Source organism: Pogoniulus pusillus, chromosome 23 (assembly GCF_015220805.1).
Source record: "Pogoniulus pusillus isolate bPogPus1 chromosome 23, bPogPus1.pri, whole genome shotgun sequence".
Lineage (NCBI taxonomy): Eukaryota > Metazoa > Chordata > Aves > Piciformes > Lybiidae > Pogoniulus > Pogoniulus pusillus.
Window position 1 is genome coordinate 7,116,716 of NC_087286.1, and position 25,005 is coordinate 7,141,720.

General features: G+C 58.8%; 2 protein-coding genes across 4 annotated transcripts in view; one reads left to right on the top strand and one right to left on the bottom strand.

The window, feature by feature from the left end:
* The first annotated feature begins 2,875 nt into the window (after positions 1 to 2,875).
* NACAD (NAC alpha domain containing) lies at positions 2,876 to 12,840 on the top strand. Of its 3 annotated transcripts, none has more exons than XM_064162434.1 (9): positions 2,876 to 3,044; positions 5,619 to 9,923; positions 10,218 to 10,430; positions 10,554 to 10,642; positions 10,743 to 10,826; positions 11,312 to 11,458; positions 12,225 to 12,356; positions 12,448 to 12,570; positions 12,686 to 12,840. In XM_064162434.1, exons 1-9 carry the CDS (start codon positions 2,963 to 2,965, stop codon positions 12,698 to 12,700), a joined length of 5,190 nt encoding a protein of 1,729 aa, XP_064018504.1. In that variant the 5' UTR covers positions 2,876 to 2,962; the 3' UTR covers positions 12,701 to 12,840. The 3 variants fall into 3 exon arrangements, with proteins under 3 accessions (XP_064018504.1, XP_064018507.1, XP_064018505.1); XM_064162435.1 differs by lacking the exon at positions 2,876 to 3,044 and adding an exon at positions 4,763 to 4,859; XM_064162437.1 differs by lacking the exon at positions 10,218 to 10,430.
* Positions 12,841 to 14,259: 1,419 nt separating this feature from the next.
* Positions 14,260 to 25,005, bottom strand: part of CCM2 (CCM2 scaffold protein) — a 28,753-nt gene continuing 18,007 nt past the window's right edge. The window contains exons 4-10 of the mRNA XM_064162438.1: positions 24,285 to 24,468; positions 21,771 to 21,907; positions 20,657 to 20,792; positions 19,908 to 19,965; positions 18,923 to 19,061; positions 18,385 to 18,523; positions 14,260 to 16,464 (exon numbers count right to left, since the gene is read on the bottom strand). Coding sequence (XP_064018508.1) covers positions 16,184 to 16,464; positions 18,385 to 18,523; positions 18,923 to 19,061; positions 19,908 to 19,965; positions 20,657 to 20,792; positions 21,771 to 21,907; positions 24,285 to 24,468 — 1,074 coding nt within the window. The 3' untranslated portion in view covers positions 14,260 to 16,183. The remainder of the gene's footprint in view (positions 16,465 to 18,384; positions 18,524 to 18,922; positions 19,062 to 19,907; positions 19,966 to 20,656; positions 20,793 to 21,770; positions 21,908 to 24,284; positions 24,469 to 25,005) is intronic.

The following is a 25,005-nucleotide window of genomic DNA, read 5'->3' on the forward strand; positions in this document are numbered from 1 at the left end:
CCTAGTGCCAGCTTTGTTCAGTGCCCAGGCTGCCAGCCAGCACCCCAATGCGTCCAGTGCCAGCTTTGTTCCATGCCTGGGGTGACAGCCAGCACCTTGCTGTGCCAAGTGCCAGCCTCTCTGAGTACACAGAGTGACAGCTGCCACCCCCCTGTACACAAGACCAGGCTCACTGGGTGCCCAGGGTGGCAGCTGGCACCCCACTGTATCTAGTGCCAGTCTCACTGAGTGGCCCAGGGTGACAGCCTTACTGCCTAGTGCCAGGTGCCAGCCTTGCTCCGTGCCCAGTGGCAGGCACCAGTCCCAGGCACTCTCCACACTCTCAGGCTGTGCCTCAGTTTCCCCTCCCAGCAGCCCTCAGTGACACAGGGAAAGTTCCCTGGGCAGTCTGAACATGGGGGTGGCCTGGGGGTGCCCAGTCCCATCCTGAGCATCCAAGGAGCCAGGCAGCCATTCGTCCGTCCGTCTGTCCCTCCATGCCCATCCCTCTCCTCAGGATGGTACCAACCCACTCCCCCCTCCGCGTTGCCAAGGAACCTTCCTCTCCTCCTCCTCCTCTTGCTGCACATCACCAAGGAGACCAAGGCTGTTCCCATGGCGACCATGCAAGCACCCAGCGGTACCTGGGCCCCGGGGACACTCAGGGTGAGGGTGACACCATTTGGGGACACCCCACCCCCCCAAACATCAGCCACCACTTTTAGTGTGGCTTCACACCTCCCACACCCAGCAGCCACAGCCAGGACCCCCCTGGATGCTCAACCCCTTTGCGGGGGGGTGGGCTCAAATCCTTCCTCTGAAGCTGGAGTGGGGACACTGAGGGTGAAAGGGGACTGCCCCCCCCGGGAGCTGATGGAAGCAGCAGCGATGGGATGCAGCCTCCCTGCTTGCCCTCCCAGCACCTGGCACAGACCTCCCTGAGAGGCAAAAGGCTGGAAGGGGCTGGGGGGGGGAAGAAAGTGGGGAAAGAGGAGAGAAAATCAGGAAGAACAGTCAGGAAGAAACTAATTAGGGGGAAACAAAATGGAGGGGAAATAACCAGAGACAATCATCGGGAAGAGGAATAAAGGCAAAGCAAAACTAATCACGAAAATAAAGAGGAATAAAATCGGGGGGGGGGGGGGGGGGGGGGGGAAGAGGAATAAAATAGTCAGGAAAATAAATGAAACGATCAGAAAAAGTCAGGAAAAGAAGAGAGGAATAAAAATAATCAGGAAAAAAAAAGGCGAAATAATTGAAGGGGAAGGAAGCAGGAAAAGGAACAGGAACAGAGTAATGAAGGGGGGAAAAGGCAGGAAAAGGAACAGGAACAAAGTATTGGGGGGGGAAGGAGGAAAAGGAACAGGAACAAAGTAATTAAGGGGGGAAAGGGCAGGAAAATGAAGAGGAACAAAGTAATGGAGGGGGAAAGGCAGGAAAAGGAACAGGAACAAAGTAATGGAGGAAAGGGCAGGAAAATGAAGAGGAACAAAGTGATGGAGGGGGAAAGGAAGGAAAAGGAACAGGAACAAAGTGATGAAGGTGAGGAAAAGGCAGGAAAATGAAGAGGAACAAAGTAATGGAGGGGGAAAGGAAGGAAAAGGAACAGGAACAAAGTGATGGAGGAAAGGGCAGGAAAATGAAGAGGAACAAAGTGATGGAGGGGGAAAGGAAGGAAAAGGAACAGGAACAAAGTAATGGAGGAAAGGGCAGGAAAATGAAGAGGAACAAAGTGATGGAGGGGGAAAGGAAGGAAAAGGAACAGGAACAAAGTGATGAAGGTGAGGAAAAGGCAGGAAAATGAAGAGGAACAAAGTAATGGAGGGGGAAAGGAAGGAAAAGGAACAGGAACAAAGTGATGGAGGAAAGGGCAGGAAAATGAAGAGGAACAAAGTGATGGAGGGGGAAAGGAAGGAAAAGGAACAGGAACAAAGTGATGAAGGTGAGGAAAAGGCAGGAACAAAGTAAGGAAGGAGGGGAAAGGCAGGAGAATGAAGAGGAACAAAGCAATGATTAAAAATAGAGAGGAAAAGGATGAAAGGAGGGGGGAAAGGGGGAGGAGGAAAAGGGGGGGAGGAGGGGGGAAAGGGGAGGAAAAAGGGGGAGGGAAAAATAGGAGGGGAAATAATAGGGGAGGGGGGAATAACGGGGGTGGAAATAGTGGGGTGGGGGAAATAGGGAAAAATAATAGGGGGAAAAAAGAATACAGAGACAAAGAATCCACAAAAAGAATCAGGAGGAAAAGGCTCCAGAAAAGGAATCAGGAAAAGAATCCAAGAAAAAAATTGATCAGGATAAAATAAACAGGAGAAAATCAGGGGGGAAAGAATCAGGAGGGGAAAAAATACATAAGGAGACAAAATAATAAGGAAAATAGAAACAGGGACAATAATCAATGGAAAAATAATCAAGGCAGGGGGGGAAGAGGAATAAAATAATGGGGGGGGGGGGGGTGTGGAAGGGAGGGAAACCACCACCAAAAACCAACAAAACACCAGGAAAAAGAGAATCAGGAAAAGGGAATAAGGGGGAAAAAAGAAAGGAGAGGAATGAAATAATCAGAAAGAAAAATGATCAGAAAAGAGAAACGGGGAGGGGGGGAAGGGAAATCGGGAAAAGGAAGAGGACCAAAATGCGGAGGAGAATGAAAGAACCAGGACAAAAGAAGCAGGGAAAGGGCCGCGGGAAGCAAAAGCCTCGGGAATAAAACTGAGGCAGAATTGATGGGATGGAGGGGGGGGGAGGGATACTAATAACCAGGGAAGAACCCAACAAAAGCAGCCAAAAAGCAACAAAAAACTACACCCCCCCCACCCCCCCACCCCCGCGCTGACATCAGCGGCGCTGCCCCCGCCCTCGCCCAGCCCAGCCTCTGCTCCGCGGCTCCCGGCGCAGCCGCCCGCGCCCAGCCCGAGGCGCAGGGGCCGGGGGCTGGCAGCGGGGACCCCCCCCCGCCCCGGACCCCCCGCCCCAAGCCGCGGCCATGTCCGGGGAATCCGCGCTGCGGAGCCACGGGGGGGGCGGCGCGGAGCAGCAGCCGGGAATGCCGGAGGGAAAGGAGGCAGGTGAGGCGGAGAGGGGGGCAAGGGGGGAGTGTGGGATGTGGGGAGGGGGAGATGCAGGGATGCGGGGCAGGAAGGGTGCGAAAAGGTGAGATTTGGGGCGAGAGGGGAGGGATGCAGGGATACGGGGTGGGGTGATGGAGAAATGTGGGGCTAGGGATGGGGGATGGAAAATTGTGGGATATGGGATGGAGCGACATAGGATGGAGCGACACAGGGTGGAGAAATGTGGGGGACCGGAGCGAGGGGGATGGGAAAATGTAGGATTTGCTTAGGGGATGCAGGGATATGGGATGGGGGATGGGGAAATGTGGGATTTGAGGTGGAAAATGTGGAATGGGGGGATAAGAGATGGAGAATAGAGGGGTAGGAGAGGGAGGGTGTAGAAATGTGGGATGCAGGGATATGGAGCAGAAGGATGGAGAAATGTGGGACAGATAAGAGATGGAGAAGAGGATAGAGAATGGAGGGATGGGGGATGGAGAAATGTGGGGTGCAGGGATATGGGAGGGAGAAAAGGGGATAAAGGATGGAGGACAGAGATTTGGGATGGAGGGATACAGGGATGCAGGGTAGAGAAAAGTGGGGTGGAGGGATACAGAGATGTGGGGTGGAGAAATGTGGGACAGAAGGATAAGGGGTGGGGGATGGAAGGATCTGGGATGGAGGATGGGAGATGGAGAGGTGAGGATGGAGGGCAAAGGGAGGACAGGGGACGGAGAAATGTGGGGTGGATCTGGGATGAAGGGATGGAGGATGGAGGTCGGAGGGACGGAGAGATGTGGGATGCAGGGATTCGGGAGTGGGATGGAGGACATTGGCTCGGCCCCAGGGCGAGGCAGGTGACTCTGGGGACGCTCGACCCTTCCCCCTGCCGAGGAACCCCCACACACCCCCCCCCGCCCCCAGCCTCGGGCTGTGTCCCGTGTCTTGTGTCAGCCCCCCCCCAGTCCCAGCAGGCGCGGGGGGGAGGGGTCGGCGCCATTGGGTCGCTGAGTTCCCCCCATTCCCGTCCTCAGACACCACCCCCCCGAGTGGGGAAACTGAGGCACGGACCCCAAGGTCACCCTGTGCTGATGTCACCACCACCTCCCCGGGAGAAGGGGTGAGGGAGGGGCTGGGGACAGCCAGGCTGTGTCCGTGGGGCTGTCCCCGGTGTCACCCACCCACAACGTGCCTCAGTGTTCCCCCACAGCTGGGTCTGGGGGTGCGATAGGTCACTCCGAAAGAGGGGCTGCGGGTCTGGTTTCTGCAATGCGGTGGGGGGGGTGTCACGCCTTGTTCCCCCCCACCCTAGGACGGCGAAGGGAGGGGGAACAGGGGCTTTGTAGAGCCGCGGGGAGCTGCAGGACCCTCAAAACACCCCCGGCTGTCTTCGGGAGTCCCAGCAGGGAGGAAGGGCAGAGTTAAGGGGATCCAAACACTCTCCCAAGACCCCCATGTGGGGCAGAACCATACCATACCTCCCCCCCCCCCCAAACATCCCCAACATGGCACCTGGGGGGGGCCCTCCAAATGACTCCTTTGAAGAGCCCCAGGTAGCAGCAATAAACCATCCCAGACCCTTTCAGAGGGAGGGGTCAGAATCCAACCCCCCCTGCCCCCCCCCCCCCCCCGTCTTTATACCCACACCTGCAAACAGCCAGGTGAGGCCCCTCCCCCCCTTTCCCAGCAACCCCTGCGGCCCTGCCCACCCCCATCCCCTATAAAACCCCTCCGGGGGGGGGCCAATGGAGCTCTGCTGAGTTTGATGCTGGAACTGGGTCTTGGTTGGTTCCAGTTGCTTCTACCCCATGGACCGGTCCCTGGGGGGCCCAGGTAATTGGTGGGGGGCACACACATAAAGGCAGGTGAGGTTTTGGGGTACTGCTGAAGCGGGGAAGGGGCTGAGCTCCCTTTTTCAGTAGATAAATGGGGGTCTGAGGACTCCCAGCCTCGGTGGGCACAGTGCCCTTAAAGGGGTGATGGTGTGGGGGGAGCTTGAGGTCCTGTTTTTTTTGGGGAGGGAGAGGGTTTCATGTGTCCCCCTCCCATAAAGGGGTCCCCTTTTCTCGGGGACACTTGGGTTTGTGTTGTGTCTGTGTGCTCCCCTTTATTCAGCTGCATCTTTGAACCCCCCAGACCCCTCGGGGTGGGAGTTGGAAGTCTTTTGACTTCCTCTTCCCCTTCCCCGCTCCATACTCCCCATATCAGAGACATCCCCGCGGTGGGGGGGGGGGGGGGGGGGGCGCTTTGTTCGTGTTGTCCCTCCACCATGGAGGGCTCCCCTTGGCTTGGGGACACCTGGATTTGTGTGTGTGTGTCCTCCACTTAATTCAGCTGCATCTTTGTGCCACTGGGGAGGGGGTGATCTGTGGTGCCCCCCCACCCCCCTCCGCCCAAGGTCACTTAACCTTGCGATGACCCCCACCCAAAGGGTGCAAAGCATCCTCTGGGTGCTTTGGGTGGGGGTCACCGCAAGGTTAAGTGACACTATAGGGGTGCCATCAACCTGGTTCCCCCCCTCCACCACAAGGTGACCCTTGAGGGGGTCTCCAATGCACTAATTAGGGGCGGTGGTCTCCCTTCTTTCCACAGCCCCCCCACCGATGCCAGCCAAGGAGGAAGCTCGGCCACAACCCGAGGGGGCCAGCTGTGACCCCAGCCCCCCTACTGCTGCCCCCCCAACTGAAACCTGCAGACCACCACCTCCCCCTCCTCCTCCTCCTCAGAAAACAGACCCCCTGGACACCCGCATCGTGATGGGAGAGGAGACTCAGTCCCCTGCCCCCCACCCTGAACCCCGGGGGGGTCCCGCTGTGCCTTGTCCCTTCCCTGCTCCCACCAAAGACCCCACAAGCCACTCAGCAGCTGAGACCCCCACCGCGGGGAAACCCTCAGCTTCCAGCTTGGACCCCGACCTTTTCTTCACAGCCCCCTCCACCCCGGTTCGGTTAGGGGGAGGCTGCAGGGGTCTGGTAGCTCCCCAAGGTGAGGATCAGACAGATGGGGAGAGCGAAGGGCTCGGCTCGCCTCCGACCTCCCCCTCGGGCTCCTATATGACGGCCGAAGGGGGCAGCTGGGGGTCCTCGGGCACTGCCAGCACCTCCCCGTCCTGCTCCCCCAACCTGGTGGCCGAAGCCGAAGGTTTGGTGGAAGTCGAAACCATGATGGCGTTACCTGGCGGCTTGGAGGAGCCTCCTATCTTCACCTCGCCGTCTCTCGAGGAGGAGGATGGACCCTTCACCCCGCTGGAGGATGAGGAGGATGATGATGATGATGATGCACAGACGCCAGAGGAAGAGGAGGAGTGGGAGGTATCGGGAGTGGAGGAGCTGCCCGGTGCAGGTCTGATCCCGGCGGCGCTGCTCCCGTTCTGTGGCAGCCTCCTCTTCCAGGCGGAGGCCGTGGAGATCACCCCGCTGCCCCCCGGCACGGCCGCTCTGCCCCTCTCTGGTGAAGAGGAGGATGATGAGGAGGAGGAGGAAGAAGAAGAAGAAGGTGGCAGCACCTCAGCTTCCTTCCTCCGCTCGCTTTCGGAGACCTCCATCACAGAGGGGGTGGACGAATCCTTCGCCTTCCACGATGACACCTCCGCCTCCTCCGACTCTGCCGCCTACGACGGCGAGGAGGACGAGCGGCTCTACGGCACCGAGCGCCACGCCGCGGGCACCGAGGCCGGGGCCACCGCCGGGCTCCCCAGCGCCCACACCGCTGCGGGTGGTGGCATCGAGCTCCACCTTCATGCCGGAGTGGCCCCAGCTGGCTCCGGCCCCCAGGAAGGGTCCCCGCGGCACCAGCACGGCCAGGGGACCACCGCGGGGGACCTCGGTGCTGAGCAGCTGGAGCAGGAGGGCAGCGAGACGCCTCCAGCGCCTTCTGGAGCAGCTGGTGTGGAGCCGGATGGGGAAACCTTCCTCACCTCCACCTCTTCCTCCTCGGAGCTGGAGGAGGTCTCAACGCTGGAGGCTGATGTCCCGCAGGAGCCAGCGGAGATGCCAGGAGCTGAGGAGGAGCTGGTACTGAAGGATGATTCCAGGGCTGCAGCAGCAGGAGAAGGTCCCAGCGTGGAGCTGGTGGTGAGCAGCAGTGTCCTGCAGCCCCCCAGCCTCTGCTCCGGGGAGGCCAGGGACCCACAGACTGATGGGCTCCAAGGGGATAATGTGGCACCAGCCAATGGGGAGCACCAGGGTGGCCCTGGCAGTGATGATGGTGACCTCGAGCCTGGCACAGTGAGAGTGGAGAACAGCAAACAGGCAGCCTCTGACGGCCATGATGAGCAGGGCACTGTGGCCACCTCCCTGGTGCCAGCTGTGTTGCCCAATCCACCAGATGAGCTGGACACTGCAGCCACTGGCCAACTGCCACAGGTGACACCCAGCCTGCCAAATGAGACAGACACTGTGGCCATCAACCTGGTACCACCAGTGACACCAAGCCTGCTGGATGAGGTGGACACCGCAGCCCCAAACATGGTGCCATTGCTGACACCCAGCCTGCCAGATGAGCCAGACCCTGTGGCCACCAATCCCAACCTGGGGACACCCAGCTCTCCAGACACCATGGCCACCAACCTGGTGACACCCAGCTCTCCAGACACTGTGGCCACCAACCTGATGCCACCAGTGATGCCTATCTTGCCAGAGGAGATGAACATTGTGGCCACCAATCTGATGCCATCAGTGACACCTAGTTTGCTGGATGAGGTGGATGCCACAGCCATGAACCTAGCACCACTGATGACACTCGACTCGCTGGACACTGTGGCCACCAACCTGATGCCATCAGAGACACCCAGCCCACCAGACAGCCCAGCTACCAGCTTGGATGCATTGGAGCCACCCAGCCCATTGGACAAGTTTGACACTGTGGCTACCAGCCCTGACCTGATGCCATCAGTAGCACCCAGCTCACCAGACACTGTGGCTACCGGCCCAGACCTGATGCCATCAGTGGTACCCAGCTCACCAGACACTGTGGCCACCAGCCCTGACCTGATGCCATCAGTGGTACCCAGCTCACCAGACACCGTGGCCACCAGCCCTGACCTGATGCCATCAGTGCTACCCAGCTCACCAGACACTGTGGCCACCAGCCCTGACCTGATGCCATCAGTGCTACCCAGCTCACCAGACACCGTGGCCACCAGCCCTGACCTGATGCCATCAGTGCTACCCAGCTCACCAGACACTGTGGCCACCAACTCTGACCTGATACCATTGATGACTCCCAGCTCACCAGACACAGTGGCCACCAGCCCTGACCTGATGCCACCAGTGTCACCCAGCCCACCAGACACTGTGGCCACTGGCACTAACACGATGCCACCAGTGTCACCCAGCCCACCAGACACTGTGGCTACCGACCCTGACCTGATGCCACTGCTGATGCCAAGCCCACCAGACACTGTGGCCACCAACCCAGTTCCACTGGTGGCATCCAGCCCACCAGATGGACCAGACATCGTGACCGCCAGCCTGGTGCCCTTGGTGGCACCCTGCCCACCAGATGAACCAGACACTGCAGCCACCAAGCCCAGCCTGGCACCACTGGTGACATCCAACCCGCCAGATGGCACCATGGCACCATCCCCCTTGTCCCAGGAAGTGTCTGTGGAGGAGGTGGTGACTGGGATGACTTTGGCCACTGAAACCCTAGAGCCACCAGCACCTGCCTGTCCCACCATGGTGCAGGAGACCCTGGCACAGCCCCCAGGAGGCATCGAGGAGTGGGATGCCACCACCACCTCTGAGGAGTCCTCTCCGGAGCTGCTGGAGACCTCTCATTCCCGTACTTACTCCAGCTTCTTCACCGCCCCCAAGGACAGCCCCACGGCGCCCCCCAGGCCCCCATCTGCTGCTGAGGAGGAGGAAGATGAGGGCGATGCTACCACCGCTCCCCATCGCCACCTGTCTGCCTCACCCCCCAGGTCCTCATCTGCTGCTGAGGAGGAGGAAGATGAGGGCGATGCTACCACCGCTCCTCATCGCCACCTGTCTGCCTCACCCCCCAGGCCCCTATCTGCTGCTGAGGAGAAGGAGGAAGATGAGGGCAATGCTGCCACCACCACCGCTCCCCATCACCCCCTGTCTGCCTCGCCCCCCAGGTCCTCATCTGCTGCTGAGGAGGAGGAAGATGAGGGCAATGCTGCCACCACCACCACTCTCCATTGCCACCTGTCTGCCTCGCCCCCCAGGCCCTCATCTGTTGCTGAGGAGGAGGATGAGGGCAATGCTGCCACTACCGCTCCCCATTGCTGCCTGCCTGCCTCGCCCCCCACCACTCCCCAGTCCCCCCAGTCCATCTTCACAGCCTCAGAGCGGGAGGTGTACGTGGGGGTGCCCCCAGCCCCCCTGGAACTGCTCCAACCACCCGGTGCCTTTTTGGGGGGCGGGGGGCAGCAGGAGGATCACCGGGAGGTCACAGCCATGCTGAGGGGCTCTTTTGGGGACCTCCCTGCCCCCCGTCACCTCCCCAAAGCCCCCAAGCCCCTGCAGGTGCCGGCAGAGCCCCCACAAAGCTCCCAAAGCGAGAGGGGGGTGCGGGAGGAGCCCTCAACTCAGCCCTCTGGGGACACCCAAGCCAAAGTCCTGCCTCCTGCACCCCTCGAGGAGAAGGAGGTGGTGGAGGGGGCTTCATCCAGCCCTCCACCTGCTCTGGGTGCTGGGGAGGTGGTGGAAGATGCAGCTCCCCAAACCCACCCTGAGCCCCCCAGCCCCTCGTTGCCCCCCTGCTCCGTGCCCCTGAAACTCAGCCAAGTGCCTCCTCTTGCTGCTGCGCCATCGTCACCATCGTCCCCATCACCGTGCCCGGCCCCAGGCCGTGCTCCTCAGGACACCTCAGGGCTCCCCGCCGGCGAGGTGCGGCCACCTGTCCTGCCAGCCTCCAGGAAGCACCTCGAAGGTAGGAGGCAACCCCTCAGAAACTCCCCACCAGCCCTGGTGGGCTGCTGGAGGCCCTAAAGTGGGTGATGGGGATGAGCAGGATGGGTTCAACCCCATGGAAAGTGGATTCTGGGGTCACCACCAACTCCCCTTCTCTTTGACCACTACCCCCGTGGGAGGGGCTCTGTGGGACCTGGGTGTTCACCACCCGTGGTGGGCTGCTGGGGGTCCCCTGTGGGGGCGATGGGGAGGAGCAGGTGGGAAGGTGGACTTTTGGAGGGCACCACCAGCTCAGCCCCTTCGCTCCCCGCAGCCCCCCAGCCCTCTCCACGGCAGGAGAAGGATGCCCGCGGGCGGCAGGCGGCACCGGGCAGCGCCGGGGGCCGGGCACCCCCCCGCGGGTCCCTGCAGTCCGAATCCAGCTCCTCCAGCGAGGGGGATGCTGCAGACCCCTGCCCCCAGATCCAGCATCTGCACCAGGACAAGCAGCCCCCAGCCACACACCGCTGCCAGCCCAACCACAAAGGTGAGGAGAGAGAGAGGGGGGTCCCGGGGAGGGGTGAGGGGGGGTCGGCCTTGGATTTTTTTTTTTGGGGGGTGGGTGGTCAGAAGGGTGCTGGCTCCATCCCACCTCTCTGCTTGGCCACAGGGTCCTGCAACGAGTCGGAGAGCAACGATGAGTCCATCCCGGAGCTGGAGGAACCTGAAGGCTCGGAGCCGCCTGCAGCCCAGAGCCAGGTGAGGAGGCTTCTGGAGAGACTTCCAGGGGGAGTTTTGGGGAACAGCTCCCCACTGGGGGGTGCGGTTGGAGCTGCTCTCACCCGTGGGTCTCTGGCAGGCGCAGCTCACCCACTCGCTGGGCACCGGGGAGGAGACTGTCAGCAAGGCCAAGCAGAGCCGCAGCGAGAAGAAGGCCAGGAAGGTAGGGGGGGACCAGCGTGGGCAGAGGTGGGGGCTGGGGTCCTGTCTCAAGGGGGCTGGGAGGTCTGCCATGGGGCTAAGGGCCAGCACGGGGCTTGAAAGGTCTTCTGCGGAGCTGGGAATCCTCAGGTGGGGATTGGGAAGGTCCCTCGAGGGGCCAGAGGACCTCTGGGGGGGGCTGGGAGGTTCCTCAAGGGGTTGGAGGGTCTGCGGGGGGGCTGGGAGACCCTCCGTGAGCCTGAGAGTCCCCGGGCCGGGTTGGGAAGTCTCCCACGGAGCTGAGGTCCCCACCGTGAGGTTGGCAGGTCTCTCACAAGCCTGGAGACCTTCAGGTGGGCTTGGGGGTCCCCAGGGGGTGTTGTGGTGGGTCCCGATGGAGACGGAAGGCTCAGGGTGGAGCCGAGGGTCCCCGGGCGGGGCTGGGAGGCGCAGGGCTGGCCCGCTGGGGGGGCCGTGGCACAGGAGGTGAGGGGGATGTGTCCCCAGGCCATGTCCAAGCTGGGGCTGCGGCAGATCCACGGCGTCACTCGCATCACCATCCGCAAGTCCAAGAACATCCTCTTCGTCATCACCAAGCCCGACGTCTTCAAGAGCCCTGCCTCCGACATCTACATCGTCTTCGGGGAAGCCAAGGTGGGGCAGGGGGACCCTGGGGCGGCTCCGGGGGGGGGTCTCCTGTGGAGCTGTCGGCCCCGGGGGCGGCTCTGGGGAGGGTCTCCTGTGGAGCTGTAGGCCCCGGGGGCGGCCCCTGGGGAGGGTCTCCTGTGGAGCTGTCGGCCCCGGGGGCGGCCCCTGGGGAGGGTCTCCTGTGGAGCTGTCGGCCCCTGGGGAGGGTCTCCTGTGGAGCTGTCGGCCCCGGGGGCGGCCCCTGGGGAGGGTCTCCTGTGGAGCTGTCGGCCCCTGGGGAGGGTCTCCTGTGGAGCTGTCGGCCCCGGGGGCGGCTCTGGGAGGGTCTCCTGTGGAGCTGTCGGCCCCTGGGGAGGGTCTCCTGAGGGGCTGTCGGCCCCGGGGGCGGCTCCGGGAGGGTCTCCTGTGGGGCTGTCGGCCCCTGGGGCGGCTCTGGGGAGGGTCTCCTGTGGAGCTGTCGGCCCCTGGGGCGGCTCTGGGGAGGGTCTCCTGTGGAGCTGTCGGCCCCGGGGGCGGCTCTGGGGAGGGTCTCCTGTGGAGCTGTCGGCCCCGGGGGCGGCTCTGGCAGGGTCTCCTGTGAGGCCATCGGCCCCGGGGGCGGCTCTGGCAGGGTCTCCTGTGAGGCTGTAGGCCCCAGGGGCGGCTCTGGGGAGGGTCTCCTGTGGAGCTGTCGGCCCCGGGGGCGGCTCCGGGGGGGGGTCTCCTGTGGAGCTGTCGGCTCGGAGGGGGTCTCCCGTGGGGACAGGTGGGTGAGCCCTGACGTCCCCTGCAGATCGAGGACCTGTCCCAGCAAGTGCACAAGGCTGCGGCAGAGAAGTTCAAGGTGCCCATGGAGCACTCCCCCTTGATCACGGAGGCTGCCCCCACCCTCACCATCAAGGAGGAGAGTGAGGAAGAGGAGGAGGTGAGTGCAAGCCCCTGGCGCCGTGTGCGTGGGGCCAGCACGGCGTGGGGAGGAGCGGGGCTGACCGAGGGCGTCCTGTGCCCCGCGGCAGGTGGACGAGACGGGGCTGGAGGTGCGGGACATCGAGCTGGTGATGGCCCAGGCCAACGTCTCCCGCCCCAAGGCCGTGCGGGCGCTGAGGCACAACAACAACGACATCGTCAACGCCATCATGGTGAGCCAGGGGCCCCCGGCCCGGGCTGCCCCCCAGCACGGACTGGCAGGGCAGCCCTCGCCCCCTACCCCCCACCCCGTGGGATGGTCTCTGACCTTCTGCTCTTCTCCCGCAGGAGCTGACCATGTAGCAGCCGGGGGTGTCCCGGTCCCCCCCCTGTATAGATGCACAGTTCCTGCCCTCACCTCAGCCTCCTCTCCTGACCCCTCCAGGTTCCTCCTCCGCATCTGTAGCGCTCAATAAATGGCCTCATGTATCACTTGGATGGCACCTCCCGGCCCACGATGCTCATTCCGGGGGGGGGGCTGGACTTGCTCCATGGCTGCCACCAGCCCCATGTGGCTGGGAGGGGTGGGTGGAGGCTGCACTGGGTGAAGAACTGCTTAAGTGGCTGGGCCTGAAGAGTGGTGGGGAGTGAAAGGACTGCAGTTGGTGGCTGGGCACTAGTGCTGCTCCCCAGGGCTGAGGTCTCCCTCAGCTTGCAGATGACACCAAGTTGAGTGGCAGTGGGGGTCTGTTGGAGGGTCAGGAGGGGTCTACAGAAGGATCTGAACAGGCTAGAGCAATGGGTGATGCCAATGGGATGAGATTCAACCAGCCCAAGGGGCTGGTCCTGCCTTTGGGTCATATCAACCCCATGAAGGCTCCAGGCTGGGGGCAGTGGCTGGAAACTGCCTGGTGGAAAAGGATGGGGAGGGAGATGTGGGGGGTGTGACAGCAGCTGGAGATGAGCCAGGGTGTGCCCAGGTGGCCAAGAAGGCCACCAGCATCCTGGCTTGGATCAGCAATGGTGTGGCCAGCAGGAGACCACACCTCAAATCCTGGGCTCATGTTTGGGCCCCTCTCTCCAAGGACACTGAGGGGCTGGAGCAGGGCCAGAGGAGGGTAACAAAGCTGCTGAAGGGTCTGGAGAACAGGGCTGGTGGGGAGCTGCTGAAGGACCTGGGGCTGTTGAGCCTGGACAGCTGGAGAGAAGGAAGCTGAGGGGAGACCTTCTGTCTCTCTGCAACTCCCTGAAAGCAGGTTGGAGCCACTAGGGTTAGTCTCTTTTCCCAAGGAACAAGTGACAAGACAGGAGGAAATTACAAGTTGCCCCAGGGGAGGTTTAGGTTGGACATGGGAAGAGACTTCCACCCTGAAAGGGTTCTCAAGTACTGGCCCAGGCTGCCGAGGCAGGTAGCTGAATCTCCATCCCTGGAGGTGTTTAAGGCCAGGCTGGATGAGGCTGTGGGCAGCCTGATCTAGGTTAGGATGTCCCTGCCCATGGCAGGGGGGTTGGAGCTAGATGATCCTTGTGGTCCCTTCCAACCCTGACTGTTTCTATGAGATGTGGTGCTGAGGGCCATGGTTTAGCTCCTGCCTTGGCAGTTAGAGGACGGCTGGACATGATGCTCCTCAGGGGCTTTTCTACCCAAACCCCATCTCTGACTGTCTCAGTGGGGTTCTGCCCCTGGAGGCTGCCAGTAGTTGGGGCTGTGGTGGAGATGCCACCACAGTGGGACACAGAGCCGCAGATGACCTCAGCTTGGTGCTGCTGGGGATAACACGCTGCTGGCTGCTCCCAAATCCAGTGGATATCATGAAGGCTTTGCCTCCACCACGGCTGACTTTAGAGGTGGTGAACTGAGAGGGGCTTTGGGGAAGGCTCAGGAGAGGTGAGCAAGGGCTGGAGAAGGAGACCAGGCAGGGTGGGCTGCAGGATTATATTTCCCTGTAACAAAGACTCGGTACAGAACGCGCCAACAGCCAGAACCTCCCCAGGGCCACCAAGGCCACCCTGCCCCATGTCCCCTGGTGCTGAGAATATGGAGGTGGAATGGAACCTCCTCAGCTGCTGCCATCTTTGCTACTCCATCAGCTTCTTTCCAGAGCGAAGTTCTGTTTCTGGCTGAAGCAACAGAAACTCAATCCCACCAGGTGCTGTCCTGGCTCCAGGTTTCCAGCTCTCCATGTACAATCATCCCAAAACAGGGACAGCTGTGTCTTCCTGAAGTCTTCAGCTCCAACAGCCAGGTGCAATTTTGGTTCTTCATCTCCAAATCATCAAAAGGCACTAAAAACCACCCCCAGCTCCCAAGCAGTCCCAACTCCACACCACATTGGGGCCTCTGAGGCTTAAGGGGAAGAATAATCTTGGTCCCCAGTTCCTGGAGACAGAAGGAATAGAGCTGAAACCTCCATCTTCCCTTGGCAGATGGTGGAAAAACTCATGGCAGAAGCAAACCTTGAGGTTCTCTATCTCAGCTTTCTTCCAGGTGATGTTCTCCAGGATAGCGATGTCCTGGCCAAACCCTCTCCTCCATGGGTTTGCAGACCCACTCAGACCTCCCCATCTCCTGCTTTGGAGTTTATCATCCTCAAAGTTGGAAGGGTTGTCTCCACTCTCAGGTGAGTCCTCAGGGAGCTGCTCACCCACCTCTGGTGTGACTTCACCCCTCAAATCAAGGTGAAGGAGGATTTGAGGTGCCTGGGACCACCCCAGGTGGGATGGTGGCTCCATGCAGGGTCGTACCAAGGGCTGGAATATGTGGTCCTGGGCAAGTGAGGAATGGCTGGGGATGGAGGGGTGAAGGCTGCTGGAGTGGAACAGCCAAGAGGCCAGTGCTAGTGAGACACCAGTAAGGGTCATGGTGAAGCTGTGAGCTGCTGGGGGGGGTGAAGGGTTAAAGGCACTGAGGAGGCTTTGGGGACAATGAGCAGAGGAATGTGCAGGAGAGAGCAGGATGTCCCCAGGGTGCTGAGCCAGTGTCTGGCCTCCTCAGCAGCACCCACACTGGATACCTCCAGCTTGGGATGTTTCCATTACAGCATGAAGGACCCTGAGGTGCTGCTTGGGGCTGGCTCATCCCTTCTTTTGGGGTTCAATCCCTCCAGCTCCATCCTTCCTCCTACATGTGGCTCTCTAGGAGAACTGGGGTCCCCTTGTGGGTGTCCTCCACAAAGAGGACCTCACCTTTGGGAGTGTTCCTCTGGCAGAGGCTTGGGTTAGAAAAATAAGTCTTTAGAAGTAAAATATCTACAACACATCCATGCCACTCACTAGAAACTCCCACAGCAGGTCCTGGCTAGGTTCTCATGGCACTGGTGGGCAGCATGGCTCTTGGGGACCTCCAGAAGCCACCACCATCAGCTCCAAGATGGGTGGTAGGGAGGACTTGTGGAGTCCTGCAGATTCAAAGAGGGGGACAAGGTTTGCAGCAGCCTAAGCTCACAATGTGGCCACCACCATAGCACCAGCAGCTTCTCCTGTGGGTCTGGAGCCAAAATGTTTCTCAAGAACATCAAGAATGGGTTTAAATAATTCACATTGTGGTAAACTTCATTCAAAAATGGGGAGGAAGAGGAGGAGAAGGAGGAGATCAGTTACAGAAGGGACACCATGTGCAAAACTGTAAACCAGGCAGAGAGTTGGAGCCACCCTATCTCCTGGGCTTGTAGCCAACAAAAGCCAAGCAGGGCTGGCTGGAGGTCAGGCTCCTGCCTCTGAGTCATCCAGAGCAGCAGGGGTGAGGTGACCTGGAGCTGTTAAGGAGGACGGAGGAAGGGCCAGGTCCTGCTCCAGCTCCACCAGCCCCCTGCTTTTGGGCATCTCCAGGCGGCTGTGGAGCTCCTCTCAGGAGGAGTCTCGGTCCATGCTGCACCCCAGGGCCTCGATGTCGTTGCTGATGTGGGAGATCATCCTGTCCCACTCGTCCTCCTCTGAGGGCACCGACTGGTCGTCCGAGCTGCCCGCGGCGCCGTTGCCGTTGGTGGTGGAGGTGGAGGCGGTGCTGAGCGTCCTGCGGTACCTGCCGAAGCTGTCGGTGATGATGCCGCGGCCGTCCTTCACCCCGATGGTCTCCAGGAAGTTCTCGAAGTGCTGGCTGTCCTTCTCGGGGATGAAGGGCCGCAGGCCTGCAGGGGGGAGGGGAGCGTGAGCAGCGGGGAGGGGTCCCCATGTGCCTTCCCTCGGGCTTCCCAACCTTCCACCACGGCTAGCTGCGCTGTCATGCCAAGAGGTGCAGGGCCTGGGGGAGGGCTACTGCCCTGAGAGCAGCAGCAGCTGCTGCCCCCCCAGGGGCAAAGTCCTGCTGGCCTGCACTGGTCCTGGCTCAGAAGGATCATTTTCTAGTTCCTCCAGCACGTTGCTTGGCTTTCTGGAGCTTAGTCCTCTGCTGCCATCAGCCCAAGAACCACAGAATTAACCTGCCCTTGAGATCACTGAGTCCAACCTATCACCCAACACCAACTGAACCATGGCACCAAGTGCCTCATCCACTCTTCTTCTAAACACCTCCAGGGATGGTAACTCCACCATCTCCTCAGGCAGTCCATGCCAATCACTCCTTCTGCCAGGAACAACTTCTTGCCCTGGTGCAGTCTGAGACTGTGTCCTCTTGTTCTGTCACTGGGTGCCTGAGAGAAGAGATCAACCCCACCTGGCTACAGCCTCCCTCCAGGTAGTTGTAGAGAGCTGAACACCCCCAGCACAGGCAAGGTGGCTGCAGGAACATCCACCCTGGCTTCCTCTGTCCACCTCACCACAGGCCAGCACCTCTGGATGAGTGTCTGTCAGCTGCTGGGAAGCACAGAGGGACACTGGGGGACAGTTTGGCTACTTCAGTGTCCTCCTTGAGCCCAACACTACTCCACCTGCAGTCTTGAAGCAGCTTCTACCTACTCCAGCCATGGTGTGCCCAAAACTTCAGTACTTTTTGCACTTCTCCTAGTCAACCCCAGCTTTGGGGCTGCAGCCACCACCCAAACTGCTTGAAATCAAACCCTGGGCACTCAAAAACATGAAAGCAAAACCTTCACTGGAGAGCTCTGAGCTTGGGCAGGAGGTTTCATGCTCCTCCCCTATCTCACGTCATCCCCTTCAGGACAGCTTGGCATTGGTGTGCCCACCCAGGCTGGGAAAAGAGACCTGCAGCTGCTCTTTGGGGCCAAGCAGTTGACAGATACTTGTCCTCCTGGCACACAGCAGGAGGGACTTGAAGAGCCCCTGGAGTTCTCCATTTCCTTTTAAGGAAGACTGAAAGGTCCTGTTCTTCTGGCAGGGTACAGACCTTCTCTCCAGGACCACAGCCAGATGAATGGCACACCCAAGACCAGAAGCAGCAGGCACCACACAGCTGCCCAAGGACCAGACTCCTCTCCTCTTGCTACCAGCAGGGACCAAAAAGCCTGGGGTGTGGTCTGGAAGAGGGCCCCAGGCTGCCCCTGCAGTCAGGAAGGAGAGGTGAGCATCTCAAGGTGTGACTCAAGCCTCTGAGATGGGAGTGGTGGATAAGTGGACCCAGCTGCCTTCAGGAAATGGTTACGTCCAAGGAGAGATGGATTAAGATCCCAGAATTCCAACACGGTGGAGCTTGGAAGTGACCTCTGGAAATGAGGTCTGTGCTAAAGCAGGAGCACCCACAGCAGCTTGCCCAGGATCACTATGGCCAAGTGGCTTTGGAACCTCTCCACACAAGGAAACTCCACAACCTCTCTGGGCAGCCTGGGACAGGGCTCCAGCACCCTCACACCAGAGGATTTTCTCCTCCTGTTCACATGGAACCTCCTGGGTTCTGGTTTGTTCCCACTGCCCCTTGTCTTATCACTGGGCACCACTGACAAGAGCCTGGCCCCATCCTCTTGACCTCTGCTCTTTAGATACTGCTGAGCATTGAGAAGATGGAGATGTTGCTCCTCAAAGAAACTTTGTGCCACCTTTACCCCCTCCCTTCCCATCACTCCCGGACACATCCCGAGGGCTCAGGAGCAGACTGAGGCTGGTTCCAGCCACCTGAGTGGGTGAGCCACGAGGGCTGTGTGGCAGGGGACACTCACCTAAGAGCAGGAACTTCCTGCTGTCCCCGTAGAGCTGCTTGAGGTTGATGCAGAACTCGTGGATGGAGGCCCCGTTGCGGTACTCGTGCAGGAGCATAGCGAACTGCTGGATCTCCTGGGACGAGAGCTTCGTCCGCAGCTGCGGGAGACACCACACACATGGCCGAGGCTGCAGAGGCCAAGCTGGGCAGGCCCTGCCCTGGACTTGTGCTTAAGGGTTGCAGCTCATCCCAATGGAAAAGGAGGGGACAGACTGAGCTGCAAGCTCACAAAGTGATGGAGCTGGTGACCTGCTGTGACATGGACACCACCGGGCGTCTCGACAGCGTGGCAGAGGACAAGGGGATGGGGATGCTCCTGCAGGGGACAGATCTGAGCCTGCACTCAGGTCTCCAAGCACTACTTGGATGAGAAGGAGGAGGATGGGATGTTCTTCCACCAGCACAGGCTTGTGTTCAGCACGTCAAAGCCCAAGAGCACTTGAACACCCTCATGGGGAGAGAACTCACCCCCCCACCCCCTTCTCCTGCAAGCCTACCGTCATCATGTAGTCCTGGAGCAGCTCAGTGGCTGTGGTGCTCAGCTCACTCTCGCTGACTGTCTTGATGTGTGGAGACTGCTGGGTGGAGAAGGAAGAGGGGGAGTTGTCACCTGCATCCATGGTTTCTGGAAAGGAGCTGAAAGGCAAAGAGATGATGAGTCCTCCAATGCTCCTTGGGCACCTTCTGTGTCGCAGGAGAGACTGAGGGAGGGGAGCAGCACGTGGAGATGTGCTTTCAGCTCCTCTGAGGGCAGCTGAAGGCTCCCACTGCATGGGGATCTGACGTACAAGGGGTTGGTGGCCTGCTGAACATCACAGAATGGTTTTGGGTGGAAGAGATATTTAAGATCATGAGTCCAACCATGAACCCAGCATCACCAAGCCATGGCCCCCAGCACCGCATCTCCACAGCTCTGAAATCCCTCCAGGGATGTGGACTCCAGCACTGCCCTGGGCAGCCTGGGCCAGGCCTTCACAACCCTTTCTATAAAGAAATTGCTCCTCATGTCCAACCTAAACCTTGTGTGTGTGGGCACTGACCCCTCCAGCTGTGTTCTCCTTTTGGGACAGCATGAGGAGTTCCCAAACTCCCTTCTTCTGGTGCCAAATGGGGCATTTTCAGCAGCCAGGTGTAACCAGCTGGTTCTGGGGCAGGTCTTCAGCCCACAAACACTTTCCAAGAAGAAAGAGTTTTGGGGGAAAACCTTTCTCCCAACTCCAGCTGGCTTGCACGGAGGCAGAGGGCCACATTCCTGCTCTGCTGCCGCAGGGGAGTGGACATTGCCTACGTGACCGCCTCTGGAAAGCCACAGTGGTAGAACAATCCAGCTATGGAGGCAGCAAAAACAGCAGCTGATGCTTCAGGCTGAGCAAGCAGCAGCTCTGCAAAATGCAGACCACAGCAGGTCCTGCTCAAAGGCAGCAGCCAGGCAGCACTAACAAGGTCCAGCACCACCACCACCAACCACCACCAACAACTTACAAAGTGCTGGCTTCAGCTTCATAAGGTTCCTTCACATCCACTTTTGTAGAGGAGTCATCTGCAAGAACATTTGATATCAGGGAATCAAGGAATGGTTATGGTTGGAAGGGACCTTTATAGCTCATCTAGCCTGGGAGGAGAACATTTGAGATCAGGGAATCATGGAGTAGTTTGGGTCAGAAGAACCTCTCAAGGTCATCTAGTCCAACCACCCTACAATGAGCAGAACATAATGGTCCAGGGAAACTGAGTCCCATAATGGTTCCAGGGATCACAGAATCACAGAATGTCAGGGGCTGGAAGGGACCTTGAAAGCTCATCCAGTCCAACCTCCCTGCCAGAGCAGGATCTCCTAGACCAGATCACACAGGAACACAGCCAGGCAGGTCTTGAATATCTCCAGAGAGGGAGACTCCACAACTCCCCTGCGCAGCCTGTTCCAGGGTTCTGTCACCCTCACAGGGAAGAAATTCCTCCTCATGTTTCTATGGAACTTCCTATGCCTCTGCTTCCACTCCTTGTGGTTGCTGTCCCACAGCCCAGCTAGGGAAGCACCTGCTGGCAGAAGCAAGCCCTCATGCTCCCCCAACTCACAAGCAACCAGAGGGAGGATTTTCTTCAGCACCTTCCAGGATGTGTCCTAGCAGGCTGACCCTGACCTGGATGGTGGTGGATGTGGGGTGGAGAGGAGGAGGAGGAAGCCTCAGCTGGCTGCAGCAGGAGGGGAGGCAGGGAGAGGCTGTGCTTACCGCTGTGCAGGGACATGTGCCGCGTCGGCGTGGAGGCCCCATCGAAGATCGCTCTGTCCAAGAAGTCTATGGTGGACTCGGTGTAAACTATCTGGAAGACTTGGCTGAGAAGAGAGCACAGCTCCTCAGCAGTCACCTGAGGAGGCAGCAGAGAAGGGTTGAGCAAAGTAGGAGACACAGTAGAGGCCTCTCTCTTTAGATCTCTTCAGTGGGAGAACCTCCTCATCCAAGATCCTTGACGCTGCCTGGCCCACAGGGTCTCCAAGGCTGGAAGTGACAAACCTCAAACCTCTTTAGCAGTGTCCTGCAGGGTTCTTCTTGGTGCTGGAGATGTACCTCCCACCTTCTGCCACTGCTGGGGAAGCATCTCAGACCCCTTCAACCAGCCAGACTCAGGCAACAGGAGCTCTGATGCTCCACCATCAACTCCCAGCCCTGAACAAGCACTCAGGCGACTCCTCAGCTCAGCTCCCTGGGCTTGTGGCTGTGGATCCCACTCCTCAAGGAGGTGCAGGCACCTCAGAGAGCTTTAGACCAGAAAACTCCTCCCTGGAGGTAAAGGGTTCCTGCTACAAAAGTAGAAGCACACAGACCAACAGAAACATCTCTGGCTCCAGCCACCAGAGGACACAAATCTCCAGGCCAGCAGCAGGATAGTGCCCCAGACAGCAAAACCCTGCTTTGGGCCAGATCAGCTGGCCTCATGCATTTCCTCTCCTGGAGAGGCTCTGAGCAGCAGCAGCACCACTACCACCAAGGCAAAAACAACTTCTCAGACACTTTTGTGCCCAAATCAGGTCCTGGGGTTAGGGCAGGGACCAGGTTTTCTCTTCCTCTTTCATCAGCAAAGCTCAGCCCATACCCTGTAGCCTTAAAACTGGACTTGTGTGTCACAAAACGAAGCCAGGTGACCATTCGGTCACTTCACAGAGGGGACAGAGTGAGAGCAGGATGAGGCCACCCTGGAACCTTACATCTCTCCATCATCGACACAGGAGGTTGTGCCCACCATGAGCCATAAAACCTCCCAGTAAGCTCAGTGCCAGTGGTGGCACAATCAGAGGGTGACTCTGAGATGGGCCAGAGGTGGAATGTGGAGTGGTTTGGGTCTTACTTTGTTCTCTGTGGCCAGGACCACCAAGCAGCAAGCTTCAACAGGAACCACCCCGCTCTCGGACAGCGAGCCTGATGTCAGCGCTTTGGAGCTCTCGGCACAGAGGCTCTGGCTGGGGGAGATCCCAGGATCCTGAGCTGAGGAAGAGACAACTCCTGTTGGAAAGGGAAGTCCTGGGGAGGAATGAACTCCTGCATCAGTATATCTGAGGGGGGTCCTGCTAGGGGACAACAAGTTGTGACTGAGTCAGCAACACGTCCCTCTTGCCAAGACGGTCAATAGTGTCCTGCGGGGCATGAAGAAGACAGTGGGTAGCAGGTCGAGGGAGGTTCTCCTCCCCATCTACTCTACCCTATGGAGGCCACAGCTGGAGGACTGGGGCCAGTTTTGGGCTCTCCCCAGTTCAAGAGAGACAGGGAACTACTGGAGAGAGTAGAGCAGAGGCTGGGAAGCTGCTGAGGGGCCTGGAGCAGCTCTGCGAGGAGGAAAGGCTGAGAGCCCTGGGGCTGTTGAGCCTGAAGAAGAGCAGACCCAGAGGGGATCTGATCAATGCTCAGCAAGAGCTGAAGGGACCATGGGGGATAAGAGGATGGGGCCAGATTCTTGTCAGTGGTGCCCAGGGACAGCACAAGGGGCAATGGGCACAAACTGGAACCCAGGAGGTTCCACCTGAACAGGAGGATAAAGTTCTTCTTTGTGAGGGTGCTGGAGCCCTGTGCCAGGCTGCCCAGAGAGGTTGTGAAGTCTCTTTGTGTGGAGAGATTCCAAACCCCCCATGGCATTGTGCTGCTGGGCAAGCTGCTGTGGGTGCCCTGCTTTAGCAGGGGGTTTGGGCTGGATGATCTCCAGAGGTCCCTTCCAATCCAAACCATGCTGGGGTTCTGTCAAAAGTGGAGGAAGGGAGAGGAGAGCAGGACACCCTCACATACTGAGCTATCCCTTGCAGGGCAAGCAAAGCCCCTAAAGCAGGAGAGCAGAGGACCCCACGGTGAGGAGGAGGAGCTCCTGGGAGCTCCAAGTGCTGCATGGAGCCAGAACTCTTGGATGAAAAGCCTGGGATTCAGAGCCACTTTTGTCTGCAGGGCTTAGAGAATCCCTCAGCAGATGACAGCTCTAAGGCACTTAGCTCCTTCATCCCAATGCCAGGCCCTTGCTGTCACAGGCTTTTTAATCTCCTAAGTCTTTCTCATTACATCTCCTAAGCAGCTCAGAGCTCCCCAAATGCTCCTCCAGCCCAAAAGCAAGCAGGTGGGACACATGTAGAACTGCTGGGGACAGATATGAAGACTCCCAAAGGAAGACAAGAAGTGAAGTGTGTCCTATGTGACAGTATCACCCTGGTTATTCAGTGTGGGTGTTTAGACAGCCAGGAGCAGCAGGAAATCTTCCCAATGACCTGCACAAAGCTTGGGTCAACACACATGGAGACCAGGCTGGAGGAGCTGTCTCTGCCTGCTCTCTTTGGTGACCTCTGGAGAGGATCTCATGAACTGGAACAGAGTGGGCAATACAGAATTATGGAATGCTCTGGGTGGGAAGGGACTTTTCAAACTCACCCAGCCCAACCCCCTGCAGTCAGCAGGGACATCTGCAACTAGCAGGTTGCTTAAAGCCCCAGACAACCAGATGTGGAGTGGTTCCTGGGATGGGGAATCCACAGCATCGCTGGGCAACCTGGGCCAGGGTCTCAACACCTTCACAGTGAAGAAACTCTTCCTTTTATCTCATCTAAGCCTCCCCTCTTTCAGTTTCAAACCATCTCCTCTCATCTCCAGACACAAGGTGGCCAAACATCCTTCACCCTCCCAGCATCATTGCTCTTCTGTTGGGCACAGCACCCTCAGGACACAAGAGGCACCACCAGCCCCTCCTCCACTAGAGAAGGATGGAGGAAAACAGCTCAAGGCAGGAGGCAAGAAATAAAGAAGAAATTTTTGATGCTGAGGGTGGTGAGACCTTGATCCAGGTTGCCCAAAGAGGTGGGAGAAGTCCCCACCCCTGGAACCATTGCAAGTCAGGTTGTTTGAGGCTTGGAGCAACCTGCTTTAGCTGCAGACGTCCCTGCTGAATGTAGAGGGTTGGACTGGATTGGCTTGAAAGGTCCCTTCCCACCCAAACCATTCCATGAGTCTGTGATTCAGCAGGCTTGAGAACCTCTAGTTGCAAATGTCCCTGCTCTCACCTAGACCAGCTGGACTAGCTCAGCTCTAAGGGTGCCTTCCATCCCAAACCCTCTGCTTTTGTGAAAGCCACTGATTGTTCTGACCTGTTCTCTGCTGTCCTCCATAAGAGCAACCCTGGCTGCTGCAGGGCTCAAAAACAACCCCAAAACCAGAAGGACAGCCCCAAACCCCAAGGACAACCCCAAAACCAGAAGGACAACCCCAGGCCCCAAGGACAACGCCAACACCAGAAAGACAACCCCAAACCCCAAGGACAACCCCAAACCCCAAGGACAGCTCCAATCCACAGGGACAACCCCAATCCACATGGCTCCAGCTGGCCCCATCCTACCTGTTTTCAGCACAACCAAGTGAGAGGAATCATCTCGGATGTAGGAGACGGACGCAATGTCATGGATGGGGACCCTGAGGATGAGATCTTCTCCATCCCTCCACACCAGCTTGATGTTGTAAGCAGAGAGGCTGATGACAGCATCGTGTTCTTGGGTCAGCTGCCCCGGGAGCTGGTGTGCTCTCTAAAAACAGAGAGATAAACACCCTAAGCTTTGCTGGTTGGTTGGTTTGTCTGTCTGGGAAAGTAGAGGGAGAAAGAGAGAGAAGGTAGCTTTGAGTCCTTTCTGGGCAGTTTCCTTTGTGCAGGAGGGAGTTTGGATTTCTGTACTATTTCTAGTTTGTAAATAAATTCTGTGTATCTGACTGTAAATGTTGCTTTGCTGTAAATATAGCTTCAGCTTACTTCCAAGCCCTCTGAGCTGGTCTGGTAAACTGCAAGTTCCTAACCCACCAAAGAGATTCATTTTTGAGCTGCTGAGCTGGTAATGGTCTGGTCAGGGGGTTCCCATCCATGTTTGTACCAGCAGGCTGGAGGACATCTGTTAGAGTAGGAACCAGCCCTGAGGAATCACAGACTCAAAGAATGTCAGGGGCTGAGAGGGATCTTGGAAGATCATCCAGTCCAACCCCCCTGCCAGAGCAGGATCACCTAGACCAAATCACACAAGAACACATCCAAGCAGGTCTTGAATATCTCCAGAGAGGGAGACACCACAACC